General features: G+C 41.3%; 1 protein-coding gene across 1 annotated transcript; it reads left to right on the forward strand.

The window, feature by feature from the left end:
* The first annotated feature begins 495 nt into the window (after nt 1-495).
* On the forward strand, nt 496-2,271 carry LOC118425038 (four-jointed box protein 1-like). The gene is made up of 3 exons (XM_035833853.1): nt 496-668; nt 1,137-1,304; nt 1,752-2,271. Exons 1-3 carry the CDS (start codon nt 496-498, stop codon nt 2,269-2,271), a joined length of 861 nt encoding a protein of 286 aa, XP_035689746.1.
* Nucleotides 2,272-23,849: the final 21,578 nt, after the last annotated feature.

Raw genomic sequence — 23,849 nt, forward strand, 5'->3', positions numbered from 1 at the left:
AAATTTAAGGGACCACCTTAAATTGGCTACAATGTCCAGATTGTCTGTGCGATCACCAGAATATCTTTGACTGTTGCACACTTTTTTCTGCAGGACATAGTGTGGGCACCATGCACATGAAACGGCACGCCATGCGCAACCTAGCGGTGGAGGAGGTACTGCAGGCGCGGTACGGCGGATGTGGACACGGCGCGGACAGAGTGCTCAGGCTGTCTGACGACTCCTGGCTCTGTGCCAGATACAGGGAACCTATCACTCTGCAAGGTAATGCAAACTGTGAAAATTTCTTAGTGGTTTTCGCCTTACCGCGAATTCGTGACATCTCTGTCTCAGTACAAGTTCACAAATGGTGTGGTCTTGATGCACACAAAAGATTATTAGATTTTTGGTGCCTCCTTAAGCTTGTGCTTTTATTTGGTACTGCAGCAGACCTACATCTTTCATATTAGGAAGAATGCTATGGGTAGATTTTCATATTTTCGTCTTGCAGGGGAGATGCTCTCCTTCTTACTAGGACGGCTACTGGGCATGCGCAATGTGCCTACCGTGGTCCTGTCCCAGGTAAACTTCACCGCCATCCCGGAGCACCTGCTGTTCCTACTGACAGCCGCTGGGTGGCAGGACCAACACATCGTGGGCATGGTGGACTGGCAAGGGGACTTCATCGAGTAAGTACTTGTGAAATGGCCTGATTTCGGCATTACTAAAAGCTCTTTCACACGAGAAGCGGAATCAGCCGGCATGCCGTCAGAATGAATATTCTCCGTATATTCCTGGGTATTCGTAGTGCATTGTAGAAATTCTCACTGCGTTAAAGATAAGTTCTGCCCAGTCTTGGGGCCATCCCGATTGTTTTTGTCATGCTGTGAAAATATAACGATTCTGCCTCCAATAATTAGACAATCTTTTTTCAATCAGTTTAATATCGTTTATAAAAGTATTGCGATTCTGCCTCCTAAGGGTAATGTTTCCACATTACATCTTGGATGAGTCGGAAACGAGGCTGGGGTGGGATGATTTGGAAAAAACACACAAAATTTTGGTGACGCCACAGAGACGGGGCCTGTAGTATGCTGTTGTTTTTTTTCAATCCCTGTAAAAGCTGTTACAAAAGTACGACGATTCTGCCTTCTTAGGGTGATGTTTCCCCATTACATCTTGGACGAGTCGGAAACGAGGCTGGGGGTGGGGTCCATCTCGCCCATGAACAGGCGGATGAGACTGATGTCCGTTTCTGACCTGGTGGCGCTTGCGCAATGGACAGACCTGCTGGTGTTCGACTACATCCTTTTCAACAACGACAGGTGGGTCCAATCTCCAAGCAGATGTTTGCAGGCAAAATCGTTTCGCCTTACCAGTTCCTCGTTTCTGTAAACTAGGGAGGCAGGTTGTGACAGTAAACGAGCAGTTCGGAAAACGTAACAACTTTGCCTCTAAGCATCTGCTTGGAGATTATGGTTACTCCTCTTACACATCTGTCTTAGGCAATATATTTACCTATTCGTACTCAAGTGTCATCTCCTCTTAGAATGGCGTCAAATTTATCTTAAGGATGGAATTAGTTTGCAAGAGAAGTAAGAAAGATAGACAGTTTTGTGTGTTTATCAATAATGGCTAGAAAAAGATATTGTGGTTTCATCCCATACTACAGTCTGAAACGTAGATTCGTATATTGAATGATTGATGTTATGTCTCAGAAGATGCGATACGCTGTACAATTGTTGTGCAATAAAGTTTGTTTTATATTTCAGACTGGTGAGAAACCTGTACCTTGCGCAGACCAACAGCACCAAGTACTTCCACGAGCCGGTGAAGAACGTGCGACGGTCGGGGAGCAACAACGGCCTCTGGTACACCAACAATGGCGACCAACTCATAGCCTCGTTCTCGTGGCTGGCCGGCATTGCGCCTGCGCGTGGCGATGTGGACTATTCCATTATGAAGACCATCCACGAGGATCTTCTTAAAACGACCTGCCTATTTCGTAGAGAAACTGTTTTGCATATCGAGAAACTTTACGCACAAAGAACCGCTGCTGATATACTTTTTAAAGAACTTAGAGACAAAGAACCTGTCGGAAAGTCCTTGCCGCCATTGCCACGTGACCTTGACTTCGGACAGGTGCTCCAGAAGCGGATCGATGACGTCTACCTGCACTTCCAGCGCTGTCGCCAGGCGGCGGATGTAGTGATGTCACAGATCAAGGATACGTCATCACTTGTGGTGAAGAAAGACAAGAGAGTTAAGAAGAACAGACATGAGAATTTGTGACTCAATGAGAATCTTGGTTTCCTTTAGTTGGTTAACGTTATAAATTCACCATTTAGCATTAACTGTTAGCATATGTACTGTAATGTGTTTGTTAACATTTCATGCGTAATAAAAAAAAACAATCATTAGATATTTGATTAGACTTGTCAAAATGATCTTTTTCTGATTCAAAATATGCAGGACTAAAACAAAACAGACGATAGCGACTAGCATTCTAGCTCTAGCGGATAGCTTAGGAATAGGAGTAGAAACCGTTGAGAGGATAGAAGGTATACTTGGGGCTAGACAGCGACTACACCCCTAGATCCTATCTTTAACAAAGATCTTCCACTCTCTTTTACATTTGGGTCTGGTTGTCACAAAATCCAAACCTCACACACTTCCCTTTCTCTTTGTTACAAGCCACCCTCCTTCCCTTCATCATAATTACCTCCTTTCTTGTCATTTCCTATCCACACATTAGCCCTCCGGAACCCTAATTCTATTCCAGTTCAATCATACAGTCTTTTTCAATTACTCCATTTTCTCAGTCCTCAGGCGTAACCATCGGTCTATTAATATGGTTAAGACGAAATTTGTGCAACGCGCTCTGTTTCTAAGCAATTCCAATATTGTAATTGTAGGAACGGAATTCAGTTTGTGGTATCTTTTCATGCACTTAATCATGTCCTCTTTTGTAATTTTTCTTTCACTTCTCTGGTCAAATTCTACCCAATCTTGGCCCATATGTACTCTACACTTCAGATCAGTACAGTTTTTCTGTCTTTTCCTTTCTCAATGTCTTGTTACTGTTGTATTGAACATTTCTACCAAAACAAAATCAACCGTCAGTTTGGATACTACGATGACGAGGTCTCGAAAATACGAAATCTTGCCATACATATTGGCGCCTCCCAACGATGCCATTTCAGTAAGCCTAATGGCAGCTGATACTAGTACCTTAATGGCGAAGATGGGACATCCGGATTATGTTACCTAATTATCGTCCTACGGCGAGGTGGGGATTGTCATCGGGGATGGGTTTTGATTTATTGATTTCGTTACCATATGCCTGCCAGGTATCATATTCCATAGTGACTTTTTCTTGTCCTCTGTCATACAGTCAAACATGTTGTACAGTAACACATGTGCTAGTAACCATTCATGTGTTGGGATACCTCACTAAACCCCATGCACCCTACTCATGCATTACCCATACGTATAGACACTTCCTTCATCGTGAATATTTTCAACATAAATGAGGGGCGATGTGTACACCAAGACGGCCAATTGTTCAAAAGACATCAAACAACACATAACAAGACGAGTTTTTAACATCACCCCTCAAATTAGTTTTGTAATCCAACTTTTGTCAGCCATGTCGTATTCAGTCATAGCCATAGCCAAAGAGATAAATAAGTTTATTCAAATAGTACTTAGAGAGTTTAGCATAATACTGGATGCTGTTATGTTTGATGTACGTGAGACTAGTGGGTAATTTATCGGAAAAAATACTTTCCTGTGGAGTTTAAGACTCCTCTAAGGTAAGCTTCAAGCATGAGCAAATGTACGGTGCCATTGAGTGTAGATCACCGCAGACTCTAAAGCTAAGGGCACAACCCGCCGTACGTGCAAATACGTGCTGTCTACGTGCCAAAACGTGGGCAATGTTTTGGGATCCGTAAGTGGTAAGTACCACCTCCGTTCTGTATCTGTATCTGTATCTATATAGCCGGTATAACTGCCGTTCGGCGTAACACACCAGCTTCGCAGGCACGCGGCGCGGCAGCAGCTGGTTATATTACACCGAACGACCCATCACACCTAACTTTTGCACATCTACTAGTCTGCAAGCGTTCTTTAAACTGTATCTGTACGAACTCGTAGGGAATCCGACGGATTTTAAAGCATGCAGACACGCCATAGAACTTTACGCTCAGGCGAAACTCTGTGTGCCGTGCGTTGACGTACTCCCTCCCTGCTCTTGCCAGTCCGGGCAGTCGTTTCAGAAATACGTGGCGGACGTGGCCTCACAAAAAACATACGGACAAATTGCACGTACGGCGGGTGGTGCCCTTAGCTTAAGCGGGTTTAGGGATAAAGCTCGTTTTCGCTTTCAGTCAAATTATCCGGCACGGCCGCCATTACCAGCTGCGCAATCTGACACTAAAAAGGATTTTTCATCTTCGGCGTTACGGGTTGCCATGGCAGCGAGCACAATATTTTGTGTCTGCCTGGCAACGGTTGCTATGTAATTAGACATACACGATTTACTGTTATGTTGCCGGGGTTTAGTTATCCCGCGGTTTGGAGAGTAATAAGATAAGCCACGTGCTGGTCACGAACCAAGCGCGTGGCACGGATTTTTTTTTTTTTCAGAACGTGTGAAAGTGTTTTTGCAGCTTTACATGTAACGTTAGTTCACCTTTATATGCGGAGTAACCTTTATACGTAGTTTTAAAAGCGGGATGTTTAGGGATATCAAGTCTACGGATGGTGGTTTCAAACTGCAGTATATAAGAAAAATTGCAATTTGAAACCGTCGTCCGTCGGCTTGATATCCCTAAATATCCTATTGTTTGATACAACGGATATAGGGCACCCTGCGGATAAAGGTGAACTAGCGTTATGTTTATAAGCAAAGGATAGGCTCCGGCCGTTGTTTTTTGTACATTTTTTTCGCGTTTTGTCAGGCTTTCTATTTTGTCAGGTTTTCTTCTTGTCCGCTAGCAAAAAGAAAATTAACCTGACAAAAATATAAACCCCGGTGAAAACGTCTAAAAAGTATGGTTGAAAATACAACAAAACACAACAAGCGAAACAAAAGATTCGTGTTTTTTTTTCTAAAATTTTCTATCTATGAAAAAATCGATTCATCGAACGCTCCGCCAGATTGCTCGGTCAAAGCGAGGGCTTTGGTCATCTTGATAATGACAAATGCTGGCTTTGTGACAAAACGTAGTTTCAACAAGTAATTGTCGCATGGGTAAATATGTTGATCTTCCCCGACCGTTCCTTCAAGTGTTTGTTTTGCCAGACGTAAGCGAGTTGAGCCGTTTTCCACTTAATCGCCATTGTAAGTCTACTTTCGGTCTATAGGCTGACATGTAGTAATCATGTAATTAGCTGGAAAATCCTCTTTACTTTCTGCGGGGAAAATCGACCAGAACACCCCAGGCGCTCGTATTTTTCGTACCAGGCTTGTGAGAGAGAAATTTCCACCTGAATACCATTATTTCTGCACAATTTTACACTGCGCACCACCTTGCCATGATGCATTTTCTTGTATACAAGAGTCGCCACAACTGCCTCCCTTGTAATTAGCTTGCAGACTTCACAGAGCGAATGGAATTGTGGAATGACTCAGTCCTTTTCCTATCACCTCTCTACCGCGAATGCATGATACCGCGAATGTACTCATGCCTCGACGGGATAGGTACAGGTCGTTGATAGCATAATGTAACAGACACATACAGGAAAGTACAAACAACAACATACAACTTTAACTATATGAAGGTGCTAAGCTAACAGTAACAGAAGCCTCTCAACATCTTCTCGCTTCTTTGTACAAGTGTATATATAGGAACAGGTAATGTTTGATACACATGGTTTGTCTAGGAGCAACCAAACATAGAAATTTAACTGTTGATGTTTAAAGTACGCCAACGGTACCCCGGCGTAATGGAGTCGACGTCGTCATGGCAACGCACAAATGTTTATTTCCAATTAGTCTGCGCGGAATTAGATCATCCTCATCCGCTACGTGCCCGTGTTTTTATAACTGCCTTGGAAAAAATGTTGTTTTCCTTGCAAGAACCTGCCTACCCTAGCCTATTTTTCTTGCCGCTAGCACTGGCAAGGGACATAAAATTTTCGATTTGAAATCTAGATCCTAGTGATGAAAATGTTGTCATGTTCAAAAATGCTCTCCTCATTTCTGTTTCATAGAAAAAGTGAAATCAGCAAAGCTATCTCCTATTTATAATCAACATATAATGACTAATTAGCCAGGAAAGACAGTTTGACGGAAGCTTCCCCACCAGAAGTGCGCCTGGCCAGTCAAACCTACTCGTCAAACAGGGATTGGGCTCCGACTGTTTTTGACGTTTTTAGGCGTTTTCACTGGGCTTTCTATTTTGTACCGTTTTCTTAATGGCCGCGATACACAAAAAAAAACGTACACAACAGAAAGCCTACAAATGCCTAAAAAACGTCAAAACTTCGGAGCCTAACCTCTACTATTTGGAGAGTAAGTAATCAAGTTTATTGCAAATTCTTGCCCGTGGGCTAATTGCAGGTAACATAAAAGATTCAAACAGTGTAAAATACAATATCACAAGTGTCTACTCTAGTCTAAAACTAGTAAAGGCTAACTCTAGATCCTGGGTTATTGGGTTAAAACCCTGAGGTGACCAAACTCCCAAAATTCTTCTCCAGCGTAATCAGTCTGGTAGAGACGAGATCCGAACTCCGGATCTCTGGTTCCCAGAGATGCAGGTTACCAGTAGGATTAGGATCAACTATCAAAGAGACACCACCGTCTGATCCCAGCTTTTACCTGGGATGTCTTATGCACTTAAGTGAAAAATTCCGTACATTTCTTAGGAATCCTCTTCCATACATCCTTGTTATACCGACACACTTAAGTCTTTCTTTGGGCTTAAAGACTATCTAGTGTTTTCTTGCGGTCATCTTACTATGTCTCTACCGTTAACTCTTTCTTTAAAAGGTCAGAAAGAACAAGACATTTCAGTGGCTCTTATCCTATTCTAATAACTATTTGTAGGCCGGCGCACAATTACAACAAAGGGACCAGTTGTCTACTGTGCCTACGTCGTCTCAAGGTTAGGGCTATTGACTTAGAACCTGGAAGTACTGGAGTTCGAATCCCTGATCTGATAGGTCCCAATACTGGGAAAGGCACTTTCCTCAAACGACTAAGGAAAAGGGTTAGGGACGTCCGCTTGGATGGGACGTTCAATGGAAGTCCCGTGTTTGAGGACAACTACACCTCGAGCACGTTAAAGAACCCACCACACTTTGGAGTGGGTCAGACTTTACAGTCTGGTCTCTGGGTTGATACAGGTGAGTAGATCCCCGGTAAGAGTGGATCAAATAAATTTGTCTGGATACGCAGCTTCCACTCTTCAGCTCAAACTAGGTGTGTTATACCATGAGGTGGTTTACCGGGTTATCCATCACAAACAAAGTGGCAAATATACCCACGCGTACACGGAAGATCGCAATACGGGTTGTGAAAACCAACGCGGCGAGTAAAATCCTAGAACACACAAAAGCTACTGGTACCCACATGGTTAACTACAATAACTCTGTTTGCCTTTGTATTCTCCTAAAGGGCACAAGGACATGTCTTATAGCTACTGTCCAAGCATCACCTTATATGTAGGTTGTTCTCTTACCCTGTTGCCTTTGCCCGTCGACAGACATGGACTTCAAGATTGAGACGTGATTACACTTTTTTACACATTTTTAAAAAGATTTTCACTTCGGTTAGTCTGTAACAAACACGACCATCTACGGAAATTTGTTGCCACCAGCCGACAAGACAACCTGATCCACAGTTCACCATCTCAGGCGAACTTCGCATGTATTTTTCAGCATCCAAAATATTCGCTGCAACTTCCGGTTGAGTCACTGCAAGTGAGGTAATGTTTATTGCATTGTCTTTTGATTGTGTCTATCGTTTTGCATTTCGTGTTGTATTGAATATGTTTGTAATGTGAGGTCCACTACCATTACAAAATATGTAATAGACGACATCGTTTTACATTAAAAGACGTTCAAAAGTTTAAAAGACGAGTCAGATATGGTATAGGGAAGTTGCAGTATCTTAGTGTGCTTGCCTTTGGGAGTTTGTCTCCATTTCTGGAGCTTATTGCTGAGATGTTAGATCTGCGCTTCGGCAACCAGTGTTCAAATGTAGAGTTCAGAATTGATCCACTGCCTATAATATTAGTACCCCAACTGAAGTCAGGTGCCCATTTCTACACCTGGGTGTAGTGTATCCATTTGTCATTGCCGTTTTGTCCTCTGATTTTATCTACCAGACGGATAAACCTGAACCGTGACTGAACATTCGTGCGGCGCAATCTCATAATCTTCATGGCTCCGACCTGGTAGGACTTATTCATGGCTCCGACCTGGTAGTGCTTACAAGGCTTTCATATTACCGTGGCAAAATGGCATTAAGGCAAACCACGAGCCGGTGTAAGCTCATGTAATGGAATATTGAAGCAACTTAAGTCCCATGTTAATTATATTTCAGCCATACCATAGGTATGGTGAAATATATTGTTATATTGCAATCCATACATAGTATGGGATTGCAATATATTGTTTTTCCTTTCGTTCTCCTCCTGTCAAATCTTCAAATGGATTCAACTTTTTCATTTTTAGGCCAAATGAGCTGAAATTTGGCAGGGTGGTAGAAATAGCAAATACCCCCAGGCGTTTTTTTCCCTTTCTTGATAGAGGCCTTAGAATTTATGATATTTAGGGTTTTTGGTCATTTTTAGACAAAATATGTATATTTTGGGCCCCTGTGCCCTGGTATTACAAGCTAATGACCTGAAATCTGGTACAGGGGTGCATTGGACACATGAGCACAGAAAACCATTAACACCTTCTTCATAGATCACTTCAAAAATTAGTTATTTTAGGGTTTTTGGCCATTTTTGACTAAAAATGTATATTTATGGCTCCTATGCCCTTGTATTAAAACCAAATGACCTGAAACTTGGTACATAGGTGCGTTTGACATATGACCACAGAACCCCATCAACGCTTAATTCATTGTTTACTCCAAAAATGAGTTATTTTAGGGTTTTTGGCCATTTTTGACAAAAAATGTATATTTTTGGCTCCTATACCCTTGTATGAAAACCTAATGACCTGAAATTTGGTACAGAGGTGCATTGAACATATGCTCACAGGACCCCATTGACACTTTCTTTATAGATGACTTCAAAAATGAGTTATTTTAGGGTTTTCAGTCATTTTTGACTAAAAAATGTATATTTTTGGCTTCTATGCCCTTGTATGTAAACCAAATCACCTGAAATTTGGTAGAAACGTAAATTGGACATATGGCAACAGGACCCCATCAACAATTTCTTCATAGAGCACTTATAAAATGAGTTATTTTGGGATTTTTAGCCATTGTTAACTAAAAAATGTATATTTTTGGCTCCTATGCCCTTATATTGAAACCAAATGACCTAAAATTCGGCGTGAAGGTGTGTAGGACAAGTGCCCACAGAACTTCATTTTCTCATTGAGCAAACATTACTTCAAATTGTTGAATTTGGGGATTTTTTCAAGGATGAAGATGGATTGCAATATGCTGTATTTGCTCCTAAGCAAATGTTGGCCTTTCTTTTTATATTGCAATCCATACATAGTATGGGATTGCAATATATTGTTATATTGCAATCCATACATAGTATGGGATTGCAATATATTGTTTTTGCTGAGTCTCTTCTCCTCCTGTCAAAATCTTCAAATTGATTCAACTTTTTCATTTTTGGACCAAATGAGCTGAAATTTGGCAGGGTGGTAGAAATAGCAAATACCCCCAGGTGTTTTTTTCACTTTCTTGATAGAGACCTTAGAATTTATGATATTTAGGGTTTTTGGTCATTTTTAGACCAATTATGTATATTTTGGGACCCTGTGCCCTGGTATTACAACCTAATGGCCTGAAATTTGGTACAGAGGTGCATTGGACATATGACCACAGGACCTTATCAACATTTTTGTCATAGATTACTTAGAAATTAGTTATTTTGGGGTGTTTTGGCCATTTTTGACTAAAAATGTATATTTTTGGCTCCTATGCCCTTGTATTGGAACCAAATGACCTGCAATTTCGTACATAGGTGCATTGGACATATGACAACAGGACCACATCAACGCTTTCGTTATCAATCATTTCAAAATTGAGTTATTTTGTTTTTTTCGGTCATTTTTGACTAAAAATGTTTATTTTTGGCTCCTATACCCTTGTATGAAAACCTAATGACCTGAAATTCGGCATGAAGGTGTGTCTGGCATGTGCCCACAGTACCTCATTTTCACTTTGGGCATACATTACCTTGAATTGTTGAATTTTGGGATTTTTTGCCATTTATGGACTAAAAATGTTAAGTTTTGGCTCTTGTGCCTATGTATGAAAACCAAATGGTCTGAAATTTGGTATGAAGGTGTGTACGGTATGTAGCCACAGGGCTCTATTCACACCTATGGTGTACGTCAAACAAAAATTGTGAAATTTGGGATTTTTTGCCATTATTGACCAAAAATGTACATTTTTGCTTCCTGTGTCATGAGAAAGCCAACTGATCTGGAATTTGGTGTTGGGGTAGATTTAGCACTATATATGGGAAATGGGCCACATAGACTGGTTCATTTTGCATAGATTGGGGTGTTCTGGAAGAGTCCTTTATTGTATGAAGATGGATTGCAATATGCTGTATTTGCTCCCAAGCAAATGTCGGCCTTTCTAGTTATATTGCAATCCATACATAGTATGGGATTGCAATATATTGTTTTTCCTTTCGTTCTCCTCCTGTCAAATCTTCAAATGGATTCAACTTTTTCATCTTTGGGCCAAATGAGCTGAAATTTGGCAGGGTGGTAGAAGTAGCAAATACCCCCAGGCGTTTTTTTCCCTTTCTTGATAGAGGCCTTAGAATTTAAGATATTTAGGGTTTTTGGTTTTAGATAAAATATGTATATTTTGGGCCCCTGTGCCCTGGTATTACAAGCTAATGGCCTGAAATTTGGTACAGAGGTGCATTAAACATATGAGCACAGAAAACCATCAACACTTTTTTCATAGATCGCTTAAAAAATGAGTTATTTTAGGGTTTTTGGCCATTTTTGACTAAAAATGTATATTTTTGGCTCCTATGCCCTTGTATTAAAACCAAATGACATGAAATTTGGTACATAGGTGCGTTTGACATATGACCACAGAACTCCATCAATGCTTTATTCATTGTTTACTCCAAAAATGAGTTATTTTAGGGTTTTTGGCCATTTTTGACAAAAAATGTATATTTTTGGCTCCTATACCCTTGTATGAAAACCTAATGACCTGAAATTTGGTACAGAGGTGCATTGAACATATGCTCACAGGACCCCATTGACACTTTCTTCATAGATGACTTCAAAAATTAGTTATTTTGGGGTTTTCAGCCATTTTTGACTAAAAATGTATATTTTTGGCTTCTTTGCCCTTGTATGTAAACCAAATCACCTGAAATTTGGCAGAAAGGTAAATTGGACATATGACAACAGGATCCCATCAACACTTTCTTCATAGAGCACTTATAAAATGAGTCATTTTGGGATTTTTTGCCATTTTTAACTAAAAAATGTATATTTTTGGCTCCTATGCTATTGAAACCAAATGACCTAGAATTCGGCATGAAGGTGTGTAGGACAAGTGCCCACAGTACTTCATTTTCCCATTGAGCAAACATGACTTCAAATTGTTGAATTTGGGGATTTTTTCAAGGATGAAGATGGATTGCAATATGCTGTATTTGCTCCTAAGCAAATGTCGGCCTTTCTAGTATTCGTAATGTTTCTTTCTCCTGTCAAATCTTCAGAACACGGTATCTCCGTTGTTCCTCAACCGAATGACTTGAAATTTGGCACAAGGGTAGAGTGGGCCAATACCCTCGGGCGTTTTTTTCATTTTTCCCATATCTGTCTCTTAAATGATTTTATTAAGGTTTTTGGGTCATCTTAAGACCAAAACGGTATATTTTGGCCCCCTGTACCCTGGTCTTACAATGGAATGGCCTGAAATTTGGTGTAGATAGGCATTAGATAGTTGGTAAAATGATCCAAGTAAAAGTTTTGACATAAACTACTTTAAAATGATTAATTTTGGCACTTTTCTGAGGGGAAATTTGTTTTCTTTTGGCCTCCTGACGTGACCTTCCGTGACCCCGCACGGAGCCCACACCTGTGCGCGCTGAGAGGGCGAAGGCTAATTAATATTCATAAGCGGGGCCTCACGATTCCGTATACATGTATACTGCAGTGTTCCCGCCAGAATTTTTACAGCGTCGGCACACGGGGCCCGGGGTCCACCGAAGAACGCCGAAGGCCCCGGCCCGGCAGGGTCCAGGGGCAGAGTCCCGTTGGGGGAAACTCTTGCACTTTGGGCTATTCAGAAGGCTTATTGTATCAGTTTTTAGGGGCATTTCTGTGATGCGATGGTATATTTTCCCTGCGCTGTTAGCTCCGTACGTTTTTAGAAGGTTCCGTTTATCACAGAACTGCTGTTGTTTCAGAAATCTCACGGACTTATGCTTACAAACACGTAAATTGCTAACTTGCAACCAGCGCTTTACTATATACAGTAAATTTCAGCACTTTTCTGAGGGAAAATTGGTTTTCTTTCGGCCTTTTGCCGTGACGTCACCCCGCAGAGCCCCGCACGTGCAAGTTAAATGAATTTAACGAGCCAGCCAATCAGCGAAAAGGAAGACGAAGTCTAATTAATATTCAATAGCGGGGCCTTCCAACCCCGTTTATATAGAAACACGTGCATATCTTGACAACACAGCGGACGAATGTCACCTTGCGCCCGGTTTTATATACATGTATATATAAGTAGTTTTTTTTTGCGAGGATTTGGAGTTAACGACAAGGTCATTTGGACGGTAGCAGAAGGTACGCGTTCCTTGAACGTCAGAGTACATGTCTTTGTCGATGAATTTGCCAACATTCCGCGTAGCAATATCAATCATTTTTGGCAGATTTGACTTTGGCAGGATAAGTTGAAACAATCGAGGAAATGTTACTTGGCGGAAATCGCGGGAAAATTGGCCAGTTTAGATTTGATAAGTAAGTTTAACAATGGCGAGAATGATTATTTCCTCATCAATATTCATCGTTAGAATGTTTTGAACTGTACATCTAAACAATTGTGTTACCTGTGCAATGTTTATATGAATAAACATAGATTTTGCCAGCACGATGTTGCAGCAACATGATAACTTTATGTCTGTATTATGCCACTTTTATTGTTGAAGGCGCGTAAGCAAATGAACAAGCATGACAAAAGAAATATTATGATACTATTTATTCGGTAACATTCACTTTTATTCACGATTCTAATTTGCAATGCCTGCAAACTCCGATCGGAATCACCCGGACCTTGTACGATTTAAAATGCATTTAACGTGAAATTGGAACTTATGACGAATCCGACACGTTAGTTCAAGGAGCTTTTATCAGATAAAAGCTCCTTGGTTAGTTCAGATTCTTTTCCGGTAGTCACGCTTCCTATTTTCATAGTTTAAAAACTATCGACAAAGGAAGCGTTAAAGAATGTTTTTCTCCTGGTGCAAACTGTAAACACACGTCACCCACCACTCGTCTCCGATGTGACGAAGCCATTCGCGCCATTTTTATTGGATTTTAGACGGACTCGACAGTCGAGCCGTCCACCGCGGCCTTGGCATCGTTTCCTCGCGATCGGTGTCAGCCCTGACTGCACCGCTGCCCCTTGTCGTTGTCCCTCAACTTAGTTGTAGTAGAAGCGATAGTTTCCGCGTCGTCCACTTCTTGACAGGTCGACGCCTTAGCGAGATACTTGTGTATGTTATCCAGTCCCAAACATCGCAGTTTCTCGGTTTATTTTCGCAAAGTTTCGTGCCTCTTCTTGATTGACGGGATGTTACCGCCTCTGTTGGAGCCGCTGCTGGCTGTGATTGGTCGCAAGTTAATTCGATTTTTCGCATAAAGTGGCACGCCCTGTCTAATCGGTATATCTAAAGACTGCAGCCAAGGCTGTTGTCATGGTAACGACACGTATAACAACATTTCCCACATGTGAATCGGGTTGGGCATGTCTTGTACTGCGTGCGTTTGATTTGAGCTCAAGTCGCTGAATTTACAAGTCTCACCGTCGGTTTTACAAACAGCACGTGCACTTTTATATATCATACAGTAGAACTCTGAAAATAGTCTACCACGTCCGGTATGAACTTCGGCTTCATGTCTTTGCCGCGCCAGCTTCAAAAGAAAGGTAAACAAATTTGACTGATATTTTCTCCGTCCACCTTTATACCAGCGTTAAAACGGTAAATACTATTGTAACATCAATAGTTTTACAACGTTGTAGCGGTGTTTAACAGAGATAGAGTCAAAGGCGCGGCAGGAAAATATTACTGAGTGAATACTGAGCGAATTTTCAGCATATGGAGCGCCGAAGCCTCCAACTTTTTTTTGCCTTGCCGGGCGCCGAACTCGGGCGCGAGGCGTCTCAAGCTTCTTGAGGCCCGGGAAATTTTGAAATCTTGACCCTCCGAAACGCCATTTCTGGCATTTTGACGAACAAATTTCACTGATAGTCCGAGCAAAAAAATTTTCCTCGGCCCTCCCCCCCGCTCAAATTTTTTTTCCTCGGCCCCCCCCCCCGCTCAAAATTTTTTTTCCTAGTATATATATTATAAGTCAATGTAAAGTATGCCTTTAAAATTGTAATAACTTTTTAAACAATGTTTAATAACGAAGCTTGTAAACACCAACACAATTCAGGCTAAATTGCCTGCAAAGTGGTGATTTTAATAAAGTTCAAAGTTCAAAGTACACCCCCCCTCCCGACGACCTCACCCCCCCCCCCGCTAAATATCGACCAGTCCCTTAGTGCCCAGTTACTCAGTGTAAAATTAGCGTAGCGGATCCGCTGCTAGTATAAACTTCGACCCCTATATGTTGTTTTTGGTAAGTTTTTGTCGACACATCTTGGCTTACGGGTATCGCTCCGAGGACGCAAACAGTGAAGCGCCCCGGGCAGCTTGACCGATAATGTCATCGCTACGGGCTTTCGAAATTCATAAGGATATTGTGAGATTTTAGGTCCTACAATTTTCTTGCAAATCAGATATGTTAGACCAGATGGTACATTTTTACTTCCTGCATACTGTATAGGTGTAGTTCCCGGGAAAATTTTGTTTGGAAATACGGCGTCGTTGAAAATAGTCTCTTAACTATACGTTTCAATGGGGGCGAGAAACTGGGGTGTGCCCCTAAATGTTCCATTTTCGAGCAGGGGTTATTTGAGACAGTTAAATATTGTATGGGAAAAGCTATGGCTGAAATATGCTGTATTTGCTCCTAAGCAAATGTCGGCCTTTCTAGTGATAATATGTAGTGTGTGGGGCACGTTAGCAGCAATGGCTGTCCGATGCTACTAGTATTGTGTTGTTGTAATCCAAATAAAACGACCCCTGCTGTAGCAAAGAAAGTTATTCTTCTCGATCGCAAGAACTATCTACCAACAAAAAACTGCTATTAGCTTGTCCAGAACATGAGATATCAACGAAAGTCCTGCTGTAGTATCGTAGAAAGCCGCCAAGAGGCCATAATGTAATAGATTCTTCCTTCTTCAGGCGCCCACCCCTACCGACAGACGACGGAGATATCACAAAGATCCATCGACGACTAGTTATGCCGTAAACAGACAAACACACACCAATGAGCGTTGATAAAAGCTCCTTGCACGCACATACCCGAATAGAAAGCATTCTTGGTGAATATAATGAAGTCTACAAAAAGCATGTCAGGGGATTCGAAAACAGGATTTCTGGGCCAACCACCCTACCAATTCCCCACCAATGGGACATTTTACAAGGAATTCGAGTTATTCCATGAGAATGATAGCTATCCCTGTTCACACAACCCAACACCTCAGTAAAACACGGCACAATAACACAACAGATGAGCACGGGATGGTACAGGCTTGTTGACAGTAACTCTAGAGGCAACGTGATAGGTTAGCACCTGTGTCTATCATAAGGCCACACTGACTTAATTCTATGGATGACATCCGCGCACTCATTAATTTTCGCCTGATTTCAGGGGAAAAAAGAATTGTTTTCCCATTCGAGGATGGTCAGACCAAAAAAGGCAAACATGTTGTGTTGTAGCCTAATAATCATACTTGTAGAAGTGACACTAGGGAGGTAGCCATGTCTATAGTTGCAGAAGTGAAACTTGTTGGATAGCTGTAAAGTGTCACTAATATGGAAGCCATGAATGTAGTTGCCAGCTTGGCAACTGATATCAGTCTACCATACTTGTATCACTAGTTCACTTTAATACAGGAATGAATGCCTTATTTGTTACGATTTTGTTACGACGTTTATGGTGTCTATTTTGCAAATTTAGCCATCTTTTTTATCCATCTTATTTTCGCACTCTACGTAAGATGTCATCCATAAAATTTACTTGCTGTGGCCTAACATCACGGGACAAGATACGTGCCACAGATTATGAGGGGTTCTCGCGAGTAGAATTAGGTTAGGCACTGTACACGCAATACCTGTCTGCAAGTCTCCGTATCATGTTTGTATAGTTCTGTGTAATTAAGCTTTAGTAGACCTGAACAATACATGCAATTTCTGTATCTGTATCTATATCTAAATTTATATACACGTGTATCCAATATATCGACGTAACACACAAACTTTCAATAGAATAACTGTATTGCACGTCAGTTGCAGACGGTACAATGTATGTCGACAAATATTAAACAAGGTACAAATTAGAAGTATACAATAAAACTCAGCGTACTAATTTCTAAAACAATACGGGCTAAATCATAACACGTCCTCTATTAGTGCTACAATCGAGCGGGGCTAATCATGAGTCTCTTATACATTTACCTATTTCTACAGTGTATATAAGGGCATGTATGATAAGATATAGCCAATACACATCATACCATTATGTATGTCTTTAGATGTTTAGAAGTCAGTCCTTTCTTCTCTAATTCCGACAGTCTAACTCCTTCCAGTCTAACTCCTTCCTTCTATTGTTACTTTCCCTTCCGTCCATTCCTTCAAGTTTCTTAAATATGTTGCTGCTAATATTTGTGTCTCTTTAATAATAAAAAGTTGAATGCTTGTTGAGTTTTGCATTCCTTCTATTTCTTTATAGCTCTCCCCCTTCTTATTTTATCTCTTCTAATGTCTTCACCTCTTTGACATTTTTTCTGCCCACCCTTGTCACCACCCGTATTGGATTTCTGTCATTTTAATCTTCTTGTAACATTTGTTATCATTATTGGTGGAAACCAGAAACCACCGTCATTAGAGTTGTCCTGTTAAAAATTAGGTCACGCTACTGGTTAGTGTCTATGACTCATTTAATACTGGTCCGGTAGGGAGGTCTTCCCTTGCCTTGGCCTGGATGGCGGACTGTTTTCAGGGCCTACACAGCGGTTAACCCCTCGGCAGTACGGCCAAAACAAAGGCAACATCAACTTCCGACAAACAATGGAAAACTACTATCATTGTACGGGCCATGCACTCAGTGGGTCTGCTACTGTAAGACTGTAACTGTGGGGTTCAAGAGCCGCCAAACTGACGATGCCAAATGGGACTGTCCCTTTTGGCGCAACGGTTTAGTGTGTTGGGTTTGTGCGTTCGAATTCCGGGAACCAGGAGACTGTTTCCAGTCATTTCTTTTAATGATTGATTGAATACCTTTATTGTACATTTTTGCCACACCGGACTAAGTACAGGTCACAACAGGACTCGCTGAAGAGATTCAGTTAACAGGCACAAAATGAAACTATCGTTGGATAAATTCAAATTCAACTTCTCCTCGCTTTTCTGTTATAGTGGAGATAAAATTCATACACTTCCACTATCAGGGCACGTTTGATGCCCCCCTTGTCCTTACCCCATTGTTCCCCCCATTGTTCACCTCTTGAAGCCCTACAGGTGGTCTGGCACTAGTTATCACCTGCGGAGCAAAGATGCCAGACTTGAGTGACTTGCCTGTCAGTTCCACTTGCCGAAAACAAAGCTGACAAGTGTCCAAAATGCGGGCTGCAAAGTCACTGAACTCCTTGACACACATTTTGCCCAGGCGAGTTGACAGTCACCTACAGGCAGATGTTTTGTGTGATGATAATTTCTTCATGTACTATTTTGTGTGGTCATTTCTTCATCCTTCACTGTACTATTTAGGGGCATGTCTCCCTCGTTCTCTTTTCCTAGTCTATCTGTGTCGTGTGGTGTTTGTTCTTTCTTTCTTTCTTTACTCGCACATAACAACATGGCTTAAAAACAAATGTATATACAGAAATGAAGTACATGCGGGGGGTGGGCAGAAGCCTATGTGGCTTTTTTGTTGTGTGTGTGTGTGTGTCTGCGTGTGTGCTTGACAGTGTATGTGTGTGTGCACGTGGCGAGCGTGTGGTTGTTTGAGTGTCTGTGTGTGTGTGTGTGTGTGTGTGTGTGTGTGTGTGTGTTGTCTGCCATCTCACTGATGATCTCAGAGTTTTATTCTAATTTTGTCAGTCTATGTACAGAACAAGAGCATCTTTGTCGAATGTGCGGGCGAAATTTGAGCTATTAAACTTCTGTTCTGATCCGCCTGAGAACGCAGCATCTGTTCCAAGGTCTTGTCTTTTGAAAATTGCGCCCGGCTTTTGTTTTCTTTGTCGTCAGCTAATCTTCCAATTAACGGATCAAAGCTCGTTGTCACCATTGTAGGCAGAGGATAACACTAAAAACGAAGGGAATTATGACGTAAAGCCTGATATCAAACTCTAGGGGGTGCCCAACTTTCGCATCCGATTGTGCAATAATAATAGGGGAGGCGGTGCATTTTATCAGAAGAAGTTGCCAAACCTTGTAGTAGTTGTACTCATGAACCACCACAGGTGTCAAACTTCTCTCCGTTTGGGCCGAAGATAAAGTGTTCCCTCCAAAAGAGGCTAACCAGCTTCCGATTTCAAACGGTCGATTGTTGAGCCTCACAAGTTTGACAGAATTGGGTTGCAGTCGGGGAAAAAGATGGTCAGAGTTGACTCCTGACCCCCAGAGGTCAGGAGGTCACGGTAACCTGGTTGCCGGGATCGTGTTTGGTAATGAACGCCCGTCGCTTCCGTTTCACGCTCCCGCCGAAATACACGCGGGGGAACTAATGGATAACACGGCAAGGCTGTAATTATTTCAGCCGCCAGGTTTCAACTTCCATTTCAGTAGATGAATGAATGGTGCTGGGAACACTCTCTTCGAAACGAACACACGCTTCGAAAGAACACACTCTTTAATACAAAGAAACACTCTTTGAAAGAACATGATTTCGAAAGAACACTCGATTCGAACAAGGATCCGGGCTTTCTTGGTTCGAGAGAACACTCGGTCCGATAGATAGAACACTTATTAGAACTTCGGGAACACTAGGTTCGAAAGAAATGATGTTCATTGGAAAGAACACCAGGTCCGAAAGTAGTCATCAATCATTCACAGACAGTAATTTGTGTCCGTCTGCACCACGAGACAGGAGAATATCCCTGTAAAAGGATGGCTCATCAGTCACGAGAACAAATTCGTCAGATCTGTACTCTTCCCAAATATATAACAGTATTTCAGATAGAATTTCAGTTCGTTTCTGTGTGTGTACAATACTATATTTGGACGAGGTTTAATTACTCCAATCATTTGCAACACATTTTATGGCGATGGTTTGTAAAATCTCCAAGCAGATGTCAGGTCGCCCCTATTTTTTTAGATGAATGATTTTTCGCACAAATGGATAAAGCTATGAGGATGAAAGTAAGACATCTACATGTAGGCCTAGAGTCAGGTGTTCCAGACAGCTTCCGCTCACTACCTTTCATCTGAAAACTGTGAGTGAAGTTATAATGAAGGACTGCGGAAGCTGTCTGGAACGTCTGACCCTGTTTATTACAGACATTACTCCATCCTGTCGTTTGATTTATCTTCCGTTATGAATGAGGCTGCTTTTCGCGCTGCATTTATACGAAAACGTCCACACTCGATTAACATATTCAAGTCACTCGCTATGCGTCCGTTGTCAAATTTTGACAAAAATTACCCTTAATTGCACCCATTGAATATTCTTTCAACTTCCTCGTTTCCAACATTTCTGCCATGTGCATGAATATCAGTTTTAGTACATTTATTGTCGGTGTTCGAGACCTGCAATTTGTCACTCTACATTGTCGTGACACACAGTATCGAAAAATCGAAAGGTTTGCGCCGTTTTTCCAGTGAAAGTACAGCTCAGTGTAAATGAATATTACATTGTCACGCCGAATGAGCTCGAACAATGCCCCGCGCGTGGAAACAGCCGTACAAATCGCCGTGCGAGTCTGCCATGATAACAATTCGCCCGTCAACATGTAGAAATTCTCTAGCCCTTGGGGCATTCGGGCGTTGTTGAAAGACTATACCACAACTGCCTGCACCTGTCGTTTATGTAAATTATTCAAATCGGCTGATAATAAACGTCGCTATATTTCATCAATTTAATGTTTATTTGGATTTCGTGAGCGTAAATATGTTTATACACCGCCAGTAACTTTTGTTTATTGTCAGTTTCCGCGTATATCCGTAAACAGGTCGTTTTGTTATGCCACCTGCGTTAGAAATCGGTATATTAGAAACGTGTTTATACTACACTGTACTAGTACTACTACAATAGGTTGACTATCTAAATTAACAGAGTATTTGACCATAGAGTTCGTGTGAATGTCCGTGTGTCTGTCCGTCAGTTCTGGACATGCTATTGTGATGACTTTTGCGTGGTTGATAGCTCTTGATAATTCGTGTAAGCTTGGACCCACTAGTCTAACGACATTCACATATCATATATCATATCATATCATATCATCATAATTGCTACCACACAAGTAGCTGGCATCGTTTTCCACTAGAGGCCGAGACCATGCTGCGTACGACGAGCGACTAAAATTTGACACGGAAATCAAACCTTGACTTCCACAAGTCCAATTCTGATCGCTGTGCAGTCGCACAGTGATCGTCGTCTAGTGGAAATGGGACCTAACGCAAACCAGGTTTCACTGTCTACAACAGACATTTTCCAACCTAATTACCGATCCATAATGTGCCGAATTGGAATGAAGGCTGCGAAGTGAAACAGATGACTGTTGCCTCTCCGCTCTACTTGGTATTTAGGCTAAGGCCACGAATTGATTTTACGAAATGCGAAGCGCACGATTACATAAAGTACTGCCTGTGTGTTTATGTATGCATTTATTGGTCTGGCCTTCTGTTCAGCACGTACTGCCAGGGCTGCCCAATTAGCAATGCTAGCCCTGCTGACAAAGACAAAATAACAATATATATACAAAGTATACTATGATTATCACTATCTATAAAGAGAGGTCAGACTCAGTGCGTATTCTGTAAGAGTCGCCTAGGTATTCTCTGAGTTCACCTTTGCCATGGTGTGTGAATGAACGTCAACGTGAAAAACTGGGACAAGTTCATTGCGTTTGACGGTGACTGACTATTCTGTCGCGTGATAAATGACACCGTTTACACGCAGCTAACGTTATAACGCAGGGATTTGGTGATATATATATGTACTGCACATCCGTTTGGCTGGTGCAATGTCGTGTTCTGCATACTATTATGTTGCAATAATATGTAGGCAAAATGACAGTCCACGTGTAGGGTAGGAGTTCTTTCCGAATAAAACGAAGTCTGAAAGGCAGGAAGTTGCAAAGAATACAGAGTAATATGGAAAATACGAGGAGGATGAAGAAAAGAGAAAAGTTGCAAAAACAATATTTCAACCACAACGGAGGATTTTAAGTGCTTTGTGTGAAAAGTATTAGTTACATTAAACAGTTAGCCAACGTATCCTTCTCGTTAAAGCAATTCTGTCAAAATTTGAATACAATAGAATTAAATCCAGAGCAGCACACACAATATTGACATCGAAATGAGCGACCAGCCCCCTCCAAAAATTCATTAAATTATATCGATTGATCCCAATGGTCAAAAGAGATGCATTAGGCTCTAAAAACGTCCCCGGATAAAGTGACAGCTGCTACCGGCCCGTCTAATCATTATCTCATACAGGACAGCCTACAGTACCCGTTCCCTTGGGATGGTATAAGCTGTGTTCTTTCTTTTTTGTTCGCCGTATGGCCGTACATGCGTGAAATTGTGAGAGTGTACGCAGCCGAAGGAAGCCCGTATCTGAAACTACTAATCTAATGAGCGAAAGTAAACCAAGTGGCCGCTAATTTCCAAGCAGATGTTAGGTGGAACATCGTATTGTTTCTGACTGTCTGGCTTATATGAGAGCTACATTTGGGAAGCTTTCAAAGAGGTCCGATAGTATAATGATAGAAAATCGTTACGATCCGCGATCTTCCATACAAACATCTGCTTGGACATTATATCAGTACGCAATTTTACCTTCTCTCTCTTACTTGCGATGTCACTGGCCAATGATGATGTGTTTGTGATCGGTAGACATCAAGAGATAAACAATATTCAGAGACACTTCGATTTCTAGATATCTCTACAACGGGATTGAAAATTCAAAGCTACGTACGTTGAATTTTTGGTTCCGAGTGAAGTGCAGTGCCTTTGATATATTTCGCAGATGGAGATGCTAAAACTAAAAGAACTGATGAAAAGATGAAAGTTGAATCTCTACTTCTGGATAAATCAAATTTACTTCAGACGTTTCAAACGACCTCCGTCGTTCTTCTTCAGTGAAATAAAAATAAAAGTTTACAACACTGAGGAATAAAGAATACTTCTTACGTTCTAAATAAACAAAAAAGGTAACGGCTAAGGTGTTCTAAAGTAAACATGGTAGGTAACTACAGAGGTGTTCTAAACAGTGTTCTAAATAAACAAAAAGGTAACTGACAAAGGTTCTTAGATACATTCTAGCAAAATAAGAAAGGCTAACAAGGGATATAATGATAATAAGTGTCTATATATCAATGAAACCATCATTTACTTTAAAACATCATTCCAAGCACTGGAAAGGTCAGTTCTCAGCCCCCCCTTTCGATTGAGAGATGGACGATAAATGCGCTCGTAAATGGCTTCCTTAACCCCCCTTTCAAACCAACGTGGTTCTCTGTCTAAAATGTCTGTTGTATCTAAAGAAAACGAATGTCCGTTGTGGATGTTAAGATGATGCCAAATGGCTGACGAAAATTTGCTTGTGCTGGCCCTGCAGTGTTGCTTATACCTTTCCTTTAGTGGTTGGCTTGTCTCCCCGATGTAGGTCTCCTTGCACTGCGTGTCATCACATTTCAGTCTGTAAATGACATTAGATTTGATGTTTTTGTTGAGTTTGTCTTTTGGGTGCACAAGTCTCTGTTTCAACGTTGAGTAGGGTTTGAAATTTGTGGCGATGTCTTGACTTTGTAGGATCCGTCTTATCTTTTCTGAAACCCCTTCCTTGTTCCTGCTGGTATCGTCTAGGTTCCTCACTGAGTCCAAGCAAAACTTGCCATAATGATCCTTTAAACATTTGTCAACATTATACATCCAGGAATATAATGAAAAGATGAAAGTTGAATCTCTACTTCTGGATAAATCAAATTTACTTCTGACGTTTCAAACGACCTCCGTCGTTCTTCTTCACTGAAATAAAAATAAAAGTTTACAACACTGAGGAATAAAGAATACTTCTTACGTTCTAAATAAACAAAAAAGGTAACGGCTAAGGTGTTCTAAAGTAAACATGGCAGGTAACTACAAAGGTGTTCTAAACAGTGTTCTAAATAAACAAAA

The sequence above is a fragment of the Branchiostoma floridae genome, chromosome 10 (assembly GCF_000003815.2).
Source record: "Branchiostoma floridae strain S238N-H82 chromosome 10, Bfl_VNyyK, whole genome shotgun sequence".
Lineage (NCBI taxonomy): Eukaryota > Metazoa > Chordata > Leptocardii > Amphioxiformes > Branchiostomatidae > Branchiostoma > Branchiostoma floridae.